At 39.0% G+C, this 18,583-nt stretch overlaps 1 protein-coding gene across 2 annotated transcripts in view; it reads right to left on the bottom strand.

The window, feature by feature from the left end:
* Positions 1-18,583, bottom strand: part of LOC121526062 (protein jagged-2-like) — a 92,425-nt gene that overhangs the window by 36,835 nt on the left and 37,007 nt on the right. For both annotated transcript variants that reach the window (XM_041812358.1, XM_041812359.1), the window contains exons 4-5: positions 4,719-4,973; positions 4,163-4,223 (exon numbers count right to left, since the gene is read on the bottom strand). In XM_041812358.1, coding sequence (XP_041668292.1) covers positions 4,163-4,223; positions 4,719-4,973 — 316 coding nt within the window. The remainder of the gene's footprint in view (positions 1-4,162; positions 4,224-4,718; positions 4,974-18,583) is intronic.

The raw sequence follows: 18,583 nt of genomic DNA, 5'->3' as shown, positions 1-18,583 counted from the left end.
GTTGTCGGTGCAAGCTGTTTTTAGATCGGCCGCTGCCGAGTTCGGACCTGCTGTGCCAACTCAATATAAGCAGACGATACTCTGGCTTTCCCTCAACAAACTCATCAAATACACAATCCAACAACTCCAAAATGCTCTCGTGGACAAGTTGTGACCTGCACATTCACCACGCTATTAAACAATAATGGAACACTACGAGATGGAGATGTTTTAAAGCTAAATGCAAAGCCGGAACTACACCCAGGCATGGCTGCTGCACTGTGTCACTCCGCCCAGTGGTTCACTCAAGAAATAGTTTCGAGTATTTGCTTAATGCGTTGTAATGTTACATAATTATACGTAATTATTTCATAGCGTGGTGAATGTGCAGGTCACAACTTGTCCACAAGAGCGTTTTGGAGTTGTTGGATTGTGTATTTGATGAGTTTGTTGAGGGAAAGCCAGAATACCGTCTGCTTACATTGAGTTGGCACAGCAGATCCGAACTTGGCAGCAGACGATCTAAAAACAGCTTGCACTGACAACTGAAGGTAACGAACATATTACTAAGACTACAGGAATTATGGCAATAGACGAATTTGCCAAAATGTTGAAGTATCCCTTTAAGTATATACTTACCTCATCAATTGTAAAGAATTATTAGCTAATTTGTCATAAACAAACAAATGTATAGACACTGTATTGCTGCACTGGCAAAGCACTGGAAAGCTTTAGTAAAGGGATATGGTTATTGTTAGGCTTAGGCTTAGGCTTACTAATGCTTAAAGTGCAAAATGTTACGTGTCTTTTCTCTTCTTGAGACTGATTTTGTTTTGTAGACACTGAGAGGGGGTCACCAGATGCCTTCTAAAAAAACAAAGAATATTTTAAAATGATTTCAAATTGTATATTTTACCCATTTTTAATAAAAAATATATGCATGAAATTAGTTAAACGTCATCTAAAACAAGGTAATTTGGTGAGATTTATGCTGAAACCAAAGTAATGTAAAAAAAAAAAAAATTAAAATGAAAGTGTGCACATGACTACTCTTGACTGTGCATTGCTGCGTTCAACTATACCTCAACCACCTTCAAGTACAGTGGGGGTTCCTCGTCTTTTGCACCTTTCTTTCAGGGATTGCTGGCTGGAAAGGATGAGAACCTCTGAATCAAACTATGACACCAAGACTAAGTCTGAAAGGAGGTCTAACTGCATTTAGTAAATTCCACAACATGCAGTTTCTGTTGAACTACATAGTTCTTTTAGTACCATCTGTTTCCCACATGTGAACCTTGCAATCCTCTTAGCTTCCAGTACTAAGCCAAGCTCACCAACTATGGTGATAGTTGTGAAGTACAGACACATAGCTGGTAAGTCATTCTAAACACCTCCAATGGTATTTGTTTCCTTTTAACTGAGGAGTCTTTTCACTTAAACCAGCAATCCACAAGGTTTATTTACTTAACAGTAACCAAGTGTTTTCTTTTTCGTATATATGTCCATGTCCAAACGAGGGTGAAAAGCAGTTAAAAAAGCATCTTGCAAGCCTAGTCTAATTCTACCTGAGCATTTCTTGCATGAAGCAGTCACTTGCAATACACAATGATAAATAAATTTTCAGTAGCATCAAACTGTTTGCAGCATTGATGGTGGCAGCTTTAGTTCCATGTCTTTTCAGTGTTACAGTTATATTGGTCACACTAGTGTATAAAATGCAGCTGACATTTAAGGGAGATCGAAGACACTAAAAGTGCATCTTGTACACAAGATTTTACAGCAATTAGCAATGGTTTCAACCTTCTTTTCCCTCTGGATTTCTAAGAAAAAAGTGCATTAATACACTTGCATCACTCTGTTATTGTATGTGGTTATTAACTGTGCTTTATTTGATTTTTCGGTTAATTTATTGGGTGATGATTACATTAAACGCCAACATAGATTAAATGTTTCACTTTTGATTTATGTGGACTGCACCCTCTGAATGAACAACAAAAAGGCTTTTATTCTCTCCAGTTTGAATGGATGTTATCCATCATCTTTCTCTTCTTTAACAGTGTGTGTACTGTACATGCGTGTGCCCCTAATTGCAATGAAGCTCAAATCACATGTTGAGGCACATTCCAGGGTGTTCCTCTCTCTTCCATTCCTCCGGCCATTTTCAATAAAAAAAAATGTCAGCTTCATTTTCTCCTTTTTTATGCGATCTTTACAAAATCAAACCTGCCTCAGTAATAAACCCTCCCCTTCTGATTCCAAATACTTGTTACTGTGTGTTTGCAGTTTCACTTTCTAAGGCTCCCCTGCTTCTATGTGTCTACATGCACAGCTCATTTCCACATGCAATCCAATCTAAATGTCTCCCCTGTCTTCTCTCCTGCTTCAACAAATGTCTGCTCAGCCTTTTTCGATTGCTCATAATTTACCGTGCAGCCATATGACTGATCTGTGTGTTGGCTGGCTTTTAAGCAGCCTGTCTGTGGAGAAGCAGTGGCCACTTGACTGCCCTAGCAACAGCGTTTGTCGAAGTAATATAAACAGAAAAATCAACTGAAGACCAAAACTGGGATTTTTAAAGACATATACGATCGTCACAGTGCTTCCATTTTGGAAACTTTAAAAAAGTAGTACCAAGGACAGTGCTTTCAAATTATGTATGATGCACAATGCAAAGATTCAGTATCACTAAGCACACTGTGACTCATTTGTGGTAATGAATATAACCTTTTAACCTTTACTTAGCCAGTTAGTCCCACTGAGATCAGAGATCTGATTTTCATGAGAGACCTGATATAAGCCAGGTCTGTGTTTTCCACCAGGCCACAAGACCTTTAGGGCCCAAGTTCAATACTACCACTTATACGTGTATCTTTCTCAGTGGATGTCAGAATATTTTCTGATGTACATCATTTATTTTTATTCCACATTTTAATCTCTACTTTGAGATTTAATTTTTGGGCTTTTTAGGCCTCTTTTTAAGAGGAAGACAGTGGATGGATTCAGAAACAGAGATTAGAGTGGGGAAAGACGTTGTGGGAAAGGAGCTTGGAGATTTAGACGTGAACCCAAGGTTTGCTTTAATTGCAAAAACATCCACACCCCTAATGTCTTCTATTATTTCTCTATCTCTTTAATTTACTTTTTTCCTGATTACCCCCTTTTTTTTTTTAGTTTATTTCTTTCCTTTTGCATCCACTATATCTACATAGAGCATTTGCATAGAGCCAATCAGCACAAGATTCTTAAAACAAAAATATATTGATCATCTTTTCACTGTATTTATGTTTTTTTTTCTGTTTTCAGTCTTCAGAAACACTTAAAGCACCTGATGACACATCAACACATATTCGAAAGTTGGTTAACATGAATACCACTGGCTCTTTTATGAAAATGCAATAACATAATGTGAATCAATGCCAACAAATGTGGAGCTGTGCTAATTGTCAGTTTTCATCTTACTGATGTCTTTTAACAAATTCTCTTATATCTTATAATTTATTGAAGGACCCCTGATTGTAATGTTCTGTAAATGCATAATGTAAAGCATACTGTGTCACAATAGCTTTAACATTTAATTAGCTTTTCTTGAGAATGAAATGTTTGAGTGTAGTTGGCTGTACCCCCTCCTCTCTACATCCTTGTCTGCCGGCGGTCTGCAGCTTTTTCAGTGGAATCTACACTGTAGTTGCAGCCATAACAAGGCCCAGCATAGGGAGAGGTGATGTGGGCTGCAGACATAAGGGGGGTGTTTAGAGAGGAGGGGGACAAGGGGCACAGTGCCTCTCTACTGCTGGTGTAGGACGACGAGGGAGGAAACATATAGCAACAAAAACAGGCCTCTCTATCAGTCTGTGTGTTTATGTGTGTGTGCGGGTAGGAGCAGGCCAGCTTTAGAACAGGAAGCAGAACAATGGCCTCTGGATCAGAGTGGAGCTGAGGGATGGAGGTGGAGGGATGGGGGGGCACTTTACAGGACTAACATGGGGGGGATGTGAGGGGTTAGCATGCTTGGTATGTTATCAACAATCCTCTCCACCTCCCACAATGCATCATCACTTGGTTTAGTCAATGCAGTGGGGGTTTCCAACCAAAAACGAGCAATTTTACATCACTCAACGGCCACAGTGCGAGATTAAAATCAAGAAAGAAACAAAAAGTACATTGCAAGAGGAAAAGGACTCACTTGCATTCTCCCGGCACGTTGCATGTCCCATGCTGGAGGCTGCATCCTTGTTTGCAGATGGCTTTGAGGAAAGCAAAGAGAAAGTGACAAGTTAATGTTAGCTCCGGTCCAAAATCATCATCATTCCATCAGCATTTTCTAAACAATAACATCAAATCTTTTCCAAGTTGTTGTCTGGCACATTGCTTTGCAGATGGTGAAATCATTAAAAACTCATTTCCTGTTTTTTTCTTGTTTGTTAGAAGGCAGAGAATCTCTGAAGCCGCAACAATGGATGGTAGAGTTATTGTCGGAAAATTAAAGGTGACAAGTGTTTCCAAACATTCTTTGAATAACAGTGACGTGACTCTTGAAGTGAACTGCAGTGAACTTATAAACATTTCCATCATGGGATACTGGAGGTTAAAATAAGAAAGCTGCACCCATGTGATCCTAGTCTTTATTAGACAACAGTGTTTTGTTGTCTTCTTTTTTTGCCTGTTTTATCTTCACGTTTGTATAATAATTTTTAAGCCATATGCAAATGTTTACAGTGTTACTGAAGTCTTTCCTCTACCTGCTTTGCAGTCGGGCCCCGTCCAGCCCTCCATACACTCTCTGTTCCCAAACTGGTCACACACATAATGGCCAAAGTAGTCGTCCCGGGGTCGGCAGACTTTGTTGCACTTGCTGCCGTAGTAATGTTCGTTGCAGCGAACACGGATGGTGTACTCCAGACTGGCGACTGAGCTTTTGTACTCAACTGTCTGCTTCTCCTCACCGGGGTTGATCATTCCTTTGTGGATGCTGCGCTCAATCAGCAGCTCATCATCTGGACAAGAGACAAAAAATAAACATGAACATGTTATAAAGTGACACTACTGATATATCGATTTATTTATCAACTAATATGGAGAAAGCTGTGGATGGAACTGGATTTTAAGGTTGTCTTCGCATTATTAGAACGAAAACAAATGATTCCAGTACCAGGATTACTCTTCAAACAGGCTATGTCATTAAGTTAGAACAGAAGAATAGCAGCAGACTTTTTTTCTACATAATATATGATAAAAAATAATTTAGGAACAGAATTTTAAAAAAGACAAAATAGAGCTTTATTACAGGACAGCACAATGGACAGTGGGAACTTTAATTAATAGTATCAACTACTGTAAAAGTGCCAAAAAATATGATGCTAATGGTGAAAGCTTAACATTTGTTAAATTTTAATGCAACGTGTTTTGGTTTCAAACGAGACCTAGGCAGCTTCCTATTTCTATCCTATGATCAACTTACTTGCAAATAAGACAAACAATTTAAAGTTAGCTAGTGAGTTAGATGGTTTAAACTGTAAGCTAGTAAGCTAGATAGCAGAAAGTTAATTTTGCTATTTAGCTGGATAGTCAGATAGCAAGACAGCCAGAGAGTTAGTGTAGTTATTTAGCTAGTTAGCTAGATAGCCAGATAGTTAGTTTGGGTACTAAGCTAGAAAGCCAAACAGATAATTTAGCTAGTTGGCTATTTAGATGGATAACAAGTAGGTTAGTTTAGCTAGTTAGCTAGATAGCCAGACAGATAGTCTAGCTAGTTTGCTATTTAGCAGGCAGGTTAGTTTAGCTAGTAAGCTAGATATACAGAGAATTAGTTTAGCTAGTTAGTTAGATAACCAGTTAGTTAGTTTAGCTAGTTAGCTAGATAGCCAGATAGTTAGTAAAGCTATTTAGACAGCTAGCTGGACAGTTAGTTTAGCTAGTTAACTATTTACACAATTAGCCTGTGAGTTAGTTTAGCTAGTTAGCCAGATAGCCATCATGTTAGTTAAGCTAGTTTAACTAGGTTAGATAGTCAGTTAGTTTTGCAAGTTTGCAATGTAGACAGATAGCTAGTAAGTTACATGAGCTAACTGGCTAGTAAGCCAGATAGTTTAGCTTGTAAGTTAGATATCAGTTAGTTAGTTTAGCTAGTTGGCTACTTAGCTGGATAGCCAGCTAATTATTTTCCACTATTTAGCTAGATAGCCAGTTAGTGGAGCTAATTTTTCTAATCTGGCTAATATTAGCTCATTGACTGTAAAAGAAGATCTCTAGTGGTCTTTGAGGCTTTTTATCTGACATTTTTTGAACAGATAATATGTCTTAATAAGCTGGCAGAGTTGCTAACATGAAAGTAAACTCTAAAAAAGTAGTACCAAGGACCAAACAAGTGGGACCAAACTGTCCCAAATGTTGGGACTTCATTAAACATACTGTAAAAACTACAAGTTGAGGTATGAACCATATCGTATAGTGCCACTACTACAGATATTGAGCTAGTTAGCTTGATATGCTAACAATTACAGCTTAAGAGAGCAGATATAGAAACAGTTTAAAACATTCCTAGCATTTTTTAAAGAAGCAAGAAAACAACACTCAACAGGTCAAGTATTTGGGCCAGTTAGATAGCAAAGTCTAAAAAACAAAAAATTCTGAATGGCATTCCACTGAGCAGGGCTGAGTCCGATTATGGGATTTGACCCAACAACCCCCTGTTTAGTGAGATAAGACAGCCCATGAGGCTTCGAAGAATGCCTGTTGTTAATACATCAGAGGGGAAGGTGTAACCTGTGGTCAAACATCAATCTGCTCCACAAAAGAACATGGCAGAAGAAAAAAAAGAAGAGGAAAAATTAAGGAAAGAATAGGAAAATTAAGCACAAACAGAGGGCGTAGGAGGGAGGTCTGCGAGGGCTTGATAACCAAAATGCTTTTTCAGTTTTCCTGCTTGGTGAAATTCTTTTCTGTCCTTCTCTCCCCCTCCTTCTCACCACCCTCCTTTCAGGATATCCAGCCTCGACTCCATCGGAGCCAGGCCGGAAATAATAAGAGACGGGGAACAGACAAGGAAGGGCGACATAGGAAAGACCCTTTAGCTTGTTCTCAAGGAACAGAAGAACCGTGACCGAGTAGGCTTTGCTTCTTTGGCTTACAAAGCTGAGTGTGACCTGAACATGACAGAGGTGGAAGGAAGTGCTCATCGCCATTGCTCACTGAGATTTTTTTTTTTTTAACTTCAGTGGGTTGAGAAAAGCACCAACACAGCCAGAATTGATAGTGTAAATCCTCCAGAAATGCAGTGGCCAGTAGGCGCTACATTTCATCAGCCAGGTTTTATTACTAATGTAAGCTTTAAAGTTTTCCCTCATGGACAGTTAAAGTTTTTTCTCGAGAATATCATGGATGTCCTGTGGACTATAATCTTTTCAAGTTTCTTCTTCTTTTTCATGTGTATGAGGAAAAAACATCACAAACTCTGCCTGAGCATGAATAACTCCAACCAGACAAGATAATTTCACCATTGATGCTTAAACTTAGCACAAAAATGAGTGCAAGAAGAGAAGACAACCATTCAATTCAATATACAAGCCTCAAAGCCAAAAAGATGGAACATTGTGTAAGATGTAAACTAAAACAATGAGTTACAAATCCTGTTAACCTATTTCAGTTATACATAGCAGAATGACAAGATATTTAATGTTGCACTTAGTATGTTGTAAAGATATACACACACTGTCTAAATTTGATGCCTTCAGCATGTTCCAAAAAAGTTGGGACAGGGGCAAGAAAGACTTGGGAAATGCTCAAAAACACCTGGAACAATGCATGATGAAGTAGGTTCATTGATAACGTGATGGTACCATGAATGTATGTACAAAGCACAGCTGTTCACATTTAACGATGGCGCCAGGTTCTCCTCTTTGTGAAAGACAGCATGGGCAAATAGTGCAATAGTTTGCGAACAAAGTTCTACACCATGCAGTTTCAAGGAATTTAGAGATTTCACCATCTACAGTCCATCAAAAGATTCCAAGAATCTGAAGAAATTTTTGCATGTAAGGCCAAAGTTGAAAATCAACAATGAATGCCAGTGACCTTTCAACCTTCACATGGCACAGCATTAAAACCAGCATAATTCTGTGAGGTTATTACAACATGGGCTTGGGAATACTTTAGAGACATTAACACAGTATTTCCTTTCAGCTACAAACTTAAGCCAAGACTCTATCATGCAATGCAAAAAAACATATCAACATCCAGGAGTGGCACTGACTTCTCTGAGACTGAGCTCAACTGAGATGCATGGGCATGGGTTACTTGCACATCTATAAAGTCATCTTTAATAATGAGAGGAACATGCAGGATTTGAAGCAACTTATTTTTCCATCCAGATGTCTTTTTAAGGGACATACCTGCTTATTTCGACAAGATAATACCAAACCACATTCTCCATGACTTACAACAGCCTGGCTTCACAGTAAAAAAGTGTGGGTACTAGACTGACCTGCATGCATTCCAGACCTGTCTCCCTTTGAAAATGTATGGTGCATCATGAAGTGCAAAATATCACACTGTTTTACAATTTCATATATACAAAAAGCAGGAACAGGAAAAAAAAAAGACCACTTGCACTACCTCAACCATAAGCCTTAAACTGGCTTCACTTCTTTGTTGGCAAGTAGGAATGTGTATGTTACTTTAAAGCAAAAAATCCTGATTATGCTGCATCCAAATGAAATTTGCTTTAATGCATGTACTTTTTATCTAATAGTTCTGTCATTCTTATTTTACTTGAGGATTTTTTTGTTTAGTTTCAACCGGTAAAACTGAACCCTTCTGCACACTTTAGTATCCTCTCAGCTGCAGAAGTTTTACACAGTAGAATAAGAATCCATTTTCTTGCTGTCCTGATTTACCAAGTCTCTCTGCGAGCTAACACACTGCCACAGATTTCAGTCCCACACCCACCACCTGAAACACCCAGGCACTCACTCACTGCTGTTCATCTCCAGCAATTAGATATAAAAATATAGACCAATCATGAGCTCTCTCTGTACTGGAGGAGACATGCTTGGAGAGGCCGTTGTTACTAGGGAGAGCAGGAGCGAGTGGGCCATATAAAACCGGCTTATATAAACAACAGTGAGGGGCTTCAGATATGAGCAGCTGATCGTGTCAAGAGCTGCGTGATGGTCCGTGTGAAGAGAAAAATCATCTGATAAACAAAAAGTGACAGTTTTTTAGTTTGTCTTTCGATGCATCATGCTGCTCGTTACTGAGGTATATTGTTGGAGGACTGCGGTACTTCAGCTCTGATCTTTGACCTTCTGACAGCCTGTTGCTTTTAACAGTGGTGACCTTTAAACAGTCTGTGTTCACTCTGTGGGTTAAAATGTACTCTGTGCATTTAGATTTACCTGATATCTGACAGGTTTCAGAAAGATACACTGTTATGTGCATGTGTATGTTAAGAAGCAGCAAAAAGTCTTCAGTGAAATGCTTTTTTCACTGGAGCTTTACTTCAAGACTCACATGCATTTACTTTCAAAGCCTGTTTTTATTTTATAAAGGATATGGCTGAACATTTACAGTTGTCATAAAATATTTGAAAAAATAAATATGCAAAATAAAATTATTACAAAACCAGAAAAGAGCTGTTTGATCTCAAAGAAAGTGAACAAGATTGCAAATTCATTTTTAACATTTAGTGGCAGTTCAAAGGATGGTGGTTTCTACTATTAAGCATGAACACATTTTATTATGGACTTGAAAATCTATTTAAAATCCAGCCTCAGCTGTAACTAATAAACATTTTTCTCAATTTTTTCCACCATTTACTTTTCACTTGATCAGAGGCTCTATAAATGTCCAAAAAGTAACAATAAAAGTTCAACAAACAAACCAAGAGCCAAAACTAGTTTTAAAGCTCAGGCAAAAACAACTGAACTACACACTCTTTAGAATCAGTACTTCTGCATGCACTGTTAAACTGAGCTGTGGTTAAAACTTGATTAACTCTGGTCTCAGTATGCAAGCACCAGGGGAGAAACACACTATTTGGACAAAAGTATTTGGCCATTCCTGTTAATTATTGTGTGTTTTAATCTGACCTGTTGCCACAGTTGTATAAAATCAAACACTTCTCCATTTGCAAACATGTGTGATACAAAATAGGTCGTTCTGAAGAGCTCAGTGGCTGCAAGCTTTGTGAAATTTTATCCCTGCTGGATATTTCAGTCAACTGTAAGTGATATTTTAAGAAAGTGGAAGTGTTTAGGAAGAACAGCAATGGAGCAGAAAGCCACGTATAATCACAGAGCAAGGTCGGCAACTTGGAATGGGTTTCCATGGCTAAGCAGCTGCATGTAAGCCTCACATCACCAAGTCCAATAGGTTCTATGCACAGCAGGGTGTGACATATTTCCAGTGGAAAATAAGGATGCTTTACAACTTCCGCCCAACAATACATCCTAAGCTGAAACTGAATCTAAACCGTCCTATACTGAGTTTATTCGTCAGTTTTTTTTGATGGCTTGTTTGTTTCGATTGTTGTTTGTGTTAACTCTTTATTGTAATGGCATCCAAACCTCCTAAAATTATGTTTCAAAAACAGGTTAATAGCACTTCCGGACAAAATTGCTGTGTGCTACAGTGTAAATCTTTAGCTAAATTTAACCATCATCGAATTTACCATCATACACTGTTCTCTATTGCGTTCAATCTCCAAACCAGAAATTTGGGAGCCACCTAATGCCAAATGCGGAAGCGATTTGTGCACAGAGCCCATACCAAGCTTCAGATGGAGTGGTGTGAAGCACACTGAAACTCTCTGTTTGCTAATCTGGGTTTTGCAGATACCAGGAGAGCGTCACGTGCCGGACTGCATTGTGCCGACTGTGAAGTTTGGTGGAGGAGGAATAATGGTATGGCGTAGAATTTTAGGGTTTGGGCTAGGACCCTTTTTATTGACGCAGTCTTAATGCTTCAGCATACCAAGACATTTTGAACAATACAATGCTTGTGGCAACAGTTTGGGTAAAGTCCTTTCTAGTCCAACATGATTGTGCCCCGGTGCACAAAGTAAAGACTATAAAAACATGGTTTGATGAGTTTGGTGTGGAGCAACTTGATGGGCACGCACAGAGCCCTGACCTCAACCTCAATGAGCATCTTTGGGATGAACTGAAATGGAGATAGGAAGCCAGGCCTCCTCATCAACTTCAGTGTCTGACCTCATAAAGGCTCTGCAGAATGAATGGGCAAAAATTCTCTCAGAAACACTCCAAAATCTTGTACAGAACAATCCACAAAGTAGTTACAAAAGAGTAACATTTCACCATGCCAAGTTTTCTCTTGAATATGAGTACAGATCAGAGTTTGTCCAGAATGTGACTTCTGCCCAGTAATCAATCTCTCTAAACCTATTCAATTTAGCAGTCAGGTACATCAAGATCCTAGTGTTAAAATTGATTAGAAACAACAGATAAACATTGGCTATAGATTTCTGCTAATTTCCCATTATTTTGTAGATAGACAATGCTTTTAACAGTGCCACTATCACTTGATAGTGATCTTAAACCAATGCATCTCTAGAATACACGGCGTAATGGCCAGGTGTGTAAAATGACTTTAAGACCTACTATGGAATGAAAGCACTAACAGGAAATCAGCTTCACACTAATGACGATTCAGCAATTATAACCTGGTTGCCAATGAGCTATATTATCATATTATTTTCTCATCTCAATCTGATTTGTTTAAACCTGCTTGGAACTTCAGCTGGTTGGAGTTAATTGCATCAAAACATTCAGAAAATGTCACTGAAATTGTTAAGCTGAAAAATTTCATCTAATTAACGTTCAAAGGCCACCCTGTGAATGCCAGAGCTGTCTAATAACTTCTTTAACTGCTTCATAAAATTTGGCACACTCTCTTTCACTTCAGTGAAGCAAATTACTCAATTTATTCACTCGTCAATCTTCATCATTATACAAGCCACGAACCACTTTAGTTTTTCAATACCATGGAGATTAAAGTTGTTAGTTTGCGGTTAAGATATTAATTCTTACCTGGAATGAGGCTGCAGAGTTACTTCACGCCAATACATAATCAGAGTTTCTATTCCAGTAAAAAACAAAACCTCAGCATAGTCTTGTTGATCTAATATTTAAGGATAAAGGTAGAATTTTTTCTGAGTATGAGTACTTTCTGATTCCCCCTAACCCACTGGTTCTTTTTGAAAATTAAGGCCAACACCAACACTTAAAATGAAAATTAAGAAAATTGTTAACACAGCAATATGATTACTTCTTTTGTTTCAAGACTGCCACTTTGCCAAAAAAATCCTCACATTTGACCATATAAACAAACCAGAGTTTGTCTAACAGGTATTCCTGTGCCCAGTAAACATCTCATATTTGATTCAGCCTTAAGGTATATCAAATTCCAGCATTAAATTGATTTGAAAAAATTGATAAACTTTGAGAAATGGTATTTGTTTACGCCACATTATTTGTAGATGGCTGTTTGTCAACATATCCCCCAATACCAATGTCAAATTTATATCTCAAAATCGGTCCACAGTTATTTGAACCTGTAATTCTATGTAACTTTTCCACTTGAAAACAGCAGCTTAAACAGTCATGTAACTGTAAGATAACTTTCGTTTAGAGAACTCTTCTAACCCTTTACCAAAGAGCGTCCCGTCTGCCTGCTTTCAGCACTTTGTAACTGTAGCAGCAGGCTGAGATTCTCTTGTTATAAATGCATTTGGCTTTATGGCACAGGTTCATACACTGGCCTTCAGCTAAAAAGAAGCCAGTTAGCCCATCTTGATGCATTTGATATGGTATAAAAGATGAAAAAGAATGACTGAATATAAGGCTATGAAGAGTGAAAAGGAGAATGACTACACGAGAAGCTAGACTATAGTAAATATAAGATAACTTTTTACACGTTGGTGTAAGCTTTGCTAAACAGCAACCTGCAAGTCTGATGCCAAGCTTGGACAGGTGAGTTTATTGCGTATACTTAACATGCAAACAGCTAGCAAACAATGGGCTATAGACACTAACATAGTAATATTTGTGCAAAATCCTGTAGAATCATAACCTTGCACAGCAGATGGATACGCCCCTTTTCTTGTTTTTTGCTGGCAACTCCATCTTGCAAAGCTCCCATTTGAACCGTTTGGGTCTGGTTAGAAAGTGACAGGACCAATCAGGGACTAGGCGCAGTACTTTTGAGTGCGGCAGAGTCGTGATGTAAACAAGCAGCAGCAAGAGGCTGGTGCCATTATGGCGGAAGACATTAGCGTGGATGCTACTAAAGCAACAGTTTTATCAGCCCTTGATGACATTTCTTTGTTAAAAGAGGAACAAAGAACAGCAATGAGTTGTTTTTTTTTTTTCAAAAACAATAAAAGTCAAGTACTTACATGTCTATAGTCGCCATGTTTCACGTTAGTCCTTGGTAGCTACGCACGCGCAGCTTGATAGTGGCTACGTCATGTGTTTTGTTCCTCTGATTGGCTTGTAGAGATGTGACAGACAGAACGTTCATCCAGTCACACTCCAAGTTTTTTTCAAAGCCTCTACCTTTTCCCAAACCTTTCCTATTGAAGCTATCCCACATGGATGTGTGAAACAAATCCATTTGGTGTGTCAGGTTAGTAGAATCACAAAACCTCGTCAGTCGCTATGATTTTTTAGCTTCTTGCAAAGTCTTTTCGACTTCCACAAAGATGTCAGAGGTTCTTTTTGCCAAAAAAATGTCCCTTAGTTATGAGGGCATGCATAACAACACTATCATGTGTTTTATGGCAGTGCCAGAGACTCTTAGTGGGCGCCAAAGCACATCAGACCAAGTTCCTCCATCATGATGCTTCAGTGTTTCTGAAAGACTTGATCATTGTAGTCTGCAGTTGTAACTCAGAAAGGATTAAACTGTGCATTTCTTAGAAATGACTTGCACAGTGCGTTCATTTGGTGCATTGAAATATTAAGTGTTTTCAGCCTGAGGTTAGTGTATGTGTGATATATAAAGTACATGGTGTGTGGTCATTATTTTTTTTGGTAACCCTAACCCTAGCCGTAAACCTAACCTCTAATATATACGACACCATATTCTAAACACAAACACAACACATGCTGGATAAATTAAATGTCACTTATAACCTGCATAATAAAGAAAGTTACCCTACTTGTCCTCAAACTCCTGTTTTCTGACTCTTCAAGGATTCTCCAGTACAGATGTTTCACGGCTATCAGCACACCGTCTGGCACAAGCCCAGTATCTGTAAATCTTTACCCTCCAGTGAAGTCTCATACAAGCCAAAAAATCCACCAACCCACAGAGTCAACAACAGCTCTGTCCTCTTTTCTTCTGCCATTTCTGTTTTGTTTTTAAACAGGCGGGGGCTTCCTGAAGCATAAACAGCCTTTACAAAGCCTTCTTTTTCCTGAGGCCTCTCCAACCTGCTGCCCAGACCTGTTCACACAAAGCTCCTGCAGCACAGACTCTAAGTCAGGGCAGGAAACTCGAATCATGGAGTCTCAAAACATTCAGCAGCGACTACAAGGAGGAGAAAAGAATCAGCCAGATACAGTTAGAGGCACTTTGTTGTAATCCCATAATTATAACGCTCATTATCGTGACGCCATCAGTTTTGTTTTATGGGCAACCTGTAATCCTTTTAAGGCTGTCAACATCAAGACATCTTTAAATGGATCAGTTTACGCTATACAAAGTATGACTGATTTTATACCAAACCACTGAATGCTTTAAAAAACAGAATCATTTCTTATTAAGAGAAAGCAAGTGACTAACAGTCCAAATAAGGAAGAGCCTAGAATACTAGGATTCAGAATACTTGTTAGATCAAACTAGCAGTAACACCTGGCAGCTGTGTGCTTCTGCCAGGTATAAAAGTGCCATATAGTGCAGAGGTTCCCAAACTTTTCTCTTCCATGACTTGAAAATAACTGTGCCAGATACCAGACACCATCAATGTACCTGAAGCACCGTTAAAAACAGATATGCACGTAAAAGAAGAGTCGTGTACAGATTTAAATTCTGAGGATCTTAAAACATTATTATGATTTCAGCAGATGTCTTACCAAATGACCATTTCTTACTTTACATGTAACTATTTTCATGTATATGTTTTCAGTAAAATTGTTTAAAAAAAGGGGTAAAATATACAACTTGAAATCGTTTAAAAATATTCTTTGTCTTTTGGGGGGCATTTGGTGACCCCCACTCAGTGTCTCAGGACTCCCTGGGGTCACTGATATAGTAGAAATAGTAGTGGGTTAAGAAAAAGGGCTGGAGCTACAACCTCCAATGTCTGAAGAAAATCCCTGAAAATGCTCTCAAATGCTTTTGTGTTCAAAAGCCAAGGATAAGCATGACAGTGGCATTGACCTATGACACAATGTCATTGACCTTTGGCCTTAGATCTCCAAAATTTATTCAGTCCATCCTGAAGTCATAGTGGACATTCATGCAAACTTTGTAGAAAATCCCTTAAAGTGTTCTGGAGATATCACATCGACAAGCAAGGAACACAATGGCCGTGACCTTTGACCTTAGAAGATCAAGTTATTATAAGTTAGATTGGACTTTGCAGAGTTTGCATAAAAGTTTTTCAAAGCCTTCTTGAGTTATGCTGTTCACAAGAATTTCCCAGCAGACAACTTGAAAATGTAACGCCCCCTTCTCAGGATATCAATGGGGCATTCTCATAAAAAATGATATTAAAAGTGAATCTTAAACAACAGATTTAAATTATTATATTCAGCAGGTTTTCCAAATTTTATGACAGCGAATGAAAAATCCTAACATTTCAAACAAATAAGCAAATAGGAAATTACCTGAGCTTTTGCCATTTTGCAGACGATTCACTGATTCACTTATCAGATCCAGTAAAGTGAAAATACACAAAGTTAAAGTTAACTGATTAATCTGTGCTTTAATAGGAATCTTTTAACCTTTCTGCCACGGATGACACCCACTGACAATCCCTCTCCTCATGGGGACTGAATATAATACTTAGTTTTGTTTTCTGTAGAGTTTATTAGGATTGAGTATGCACTTAACAGCTGCTACGTTGTGTATGAAAATACACCTAAGTCTACTAAGGATCATGCTGGCATACAATCAGACAACTGAAAATGGGCCCAAGGGCAAAACAAAGGTTGACTGGGACATCCCTAAAGTTTGATTCCTGTGCACACCTGGCCGTTAGCAGATGACGACTCTCTCTCTATAATTATATAACAGCATTACTAATGCTCGCTCCCCTTGCAAGTAACACACAACCAGGCTGGATGCAACAGGTTCATGCCTGCTCTCCGACGTTTGGAAATGGAGAAAATCCCAGTCTTGCAAAAACAAAAAGGGTAAAGAAGTAAACAACAAATGTCAAACTTTGATGTTTCTTTAACATCACAACACATGAGATTTAGAATGAAACAAGCAGGTAAAGTTTCACTTTGACAGGACACTTGGCTGCAGACAGGCTCACTGACAGATTAAGGGATCAAACTTGTAATCACGCAATGAGAGAAAAGCTCAGTCCAGGTCTACAAGACAGAACATGGCAATCGAGGTGTCAGCACTTCCTGTCAGTACCTCCCTGCCTGGCCCCTTAGAGGCGTCATTAAAGCGTTGCCCTAGCCTTCACACTGACACATATACAGGTGGTCGAGCAAGCAAAGACCTAAATGTCCCACCACCAGAGCTGCCATCCAAGCCTAGGAAAGGCAACATGAATGCCAGCCTGTCAAAGTGTTCTGGGATAATGACGTGGCATGCGGTAGCCTGACAGCTGCCATGATGCTAATTAGGAGACAGACATCAGAGGAAAAAAGAAGGGGGGTAAAAAAAAGACCACCATGGCCCGTAATTAATGGCTTAACGGTGCAATGTTCTCACAGGCTTAATATAGAGGAGAGCCAAAAACACTCTGACCTGCAGAGGTTAAGGGAAGGGGAAATGGTGAGAGAGGAGCACAAATAAGCTACATGTCAATCATGAGTCAGATCTCTACTGTAGAGTCCAAACCTCAGCTCAGAGTTTATTTATTTATGGCTGTTCAGGTCCTGATGCCAATACCAGACTGACATGCTTGCTCAGAGCAGCAATCACAAAACATGGCTCACGTCTACCATTCCTTTCATTTCAGTCAAGGGATTGCAGGTGTTTGGTACTGAGAGTCAGGTTTACTGCCTGGCTTTCCATTCCATTTGATACCAAATCTGCTGCAGCTGTATATGTGTTTAAACAAAAGTTCTTTGCACAGAAAGAGAAGTCAAAGGAATAGCTGTTTCCAACATTCACAGCTAAATATGGGATAAAACTGAAGAGAAAAACAAAACATGAAGAACTGGACAAATGGGGGTGGAGGCGCACACTTTTGGACACAATCGGGGTAAAACCATGAAATAATATATTAATCATCTATGAGGGCTGTCCACAAGTGCCAGCTGTCAGCCAAACAGCCAACTAGTCACTCAATTACAGCCAGCTACTTTTTTCTTACTGTCTAACTAATAAAACAGATGGACAACCATTAATCTATCAACTAAAACAAAGCACTTTCTACTAAAATATGTGCATAAACATGCAGCAAATCTGCTTGCTAAAATAAAATACTCATTATTAGGTATTCTATGATTGGTTGTTTTCTAAGGCTTGAGGTGACAACAGGACCTTCAGCATTAATGCATTCATCCTGATCAATTTATGCCATATGTAATGGACTAATTTTTATAATTGCAGTTATCTACTTGCTTTATTTTCTCTTTCAGTCCACACGGATTCAACCAAACACCTCTCTGCAGCCACATTGATATAAATTAAGTCCACCATTGCTTCTTAAGCAAGCTTCTGTTATAGGCTCTTGTGATATAACGCAGTGACTACGGCAATTCATTAAAGGCAGGTCTCCCATCATGCACATTTAGAACTCTACAGATGATCTAGAATGAAGCACATCTGGGCTTTAACCAACCCAAGACAGCACGTCACTCAACTGTTTATCTCTCTACACCGGCTTCAGCTCGCATCAAATTCAAAACTCTAATCACTGATTACAAAGCAGTAACTGAAACTGCTCCCGTTTGCCTGGAATCCCTCATCAGAATCTACACTCCTTCTCACCCGCTATGCTCGGCCAGCGAAAAGCGCCTAGTGCCTCCATCAGATCAGGCTCCTAAGTCTCTAGCTTGACTCTTCTTCTCTGTTGTCCCTTGATGGTGGAATAAATCACCCAACTCCATTTGATCTGCAGAGTCCCTTTCTACTTTCAAGAGGAAGCTAATGACCCAGCTCTTCAGAGAACACTATGCAATTAGCCATGCACCATGTGCATAACACCTTTGTCTAATTGGACTTGAAGCACTTTGGTAGCACTAAATAATGTTGTTTTCTCTTGTCTAGATCTTTGCTTCTGTTGTACTTACTCTCAGATGCACGTCGCTTTGGACAAAAGCGTCTGCTAAATGACATTATAACACTGTGACATTTGCAATCCATTACAATTCCCCTTCCTTTGTAAGGTTTATGTCATAATCCTGGATCTACCTGAAGTTTCTTATTTTTTCAAAATAAAAGCAGGTCTGTTTCT

The sequence above is a fragment of the Cheilinus undulatus genome, linkage group 18 (genome assembly GCF_018320785.1).
Source record: "Cheilinus undulatus linkage group 18, ASM1832078v1, whole genome shotgun sequence".
Classification (NCBI taxonomy): domain Eukaryota; kingdom Metazoa; phylum Chordata; class Actinopteri; order Labriformes; family Labridae; genus Cheilinus; species Cheilinus undulatus.
The sequence above is the reverse complement of the archived record's forward strand: the minus strand, read 5'-3'. Positions and strand labels throughout refer to the sequence as shown.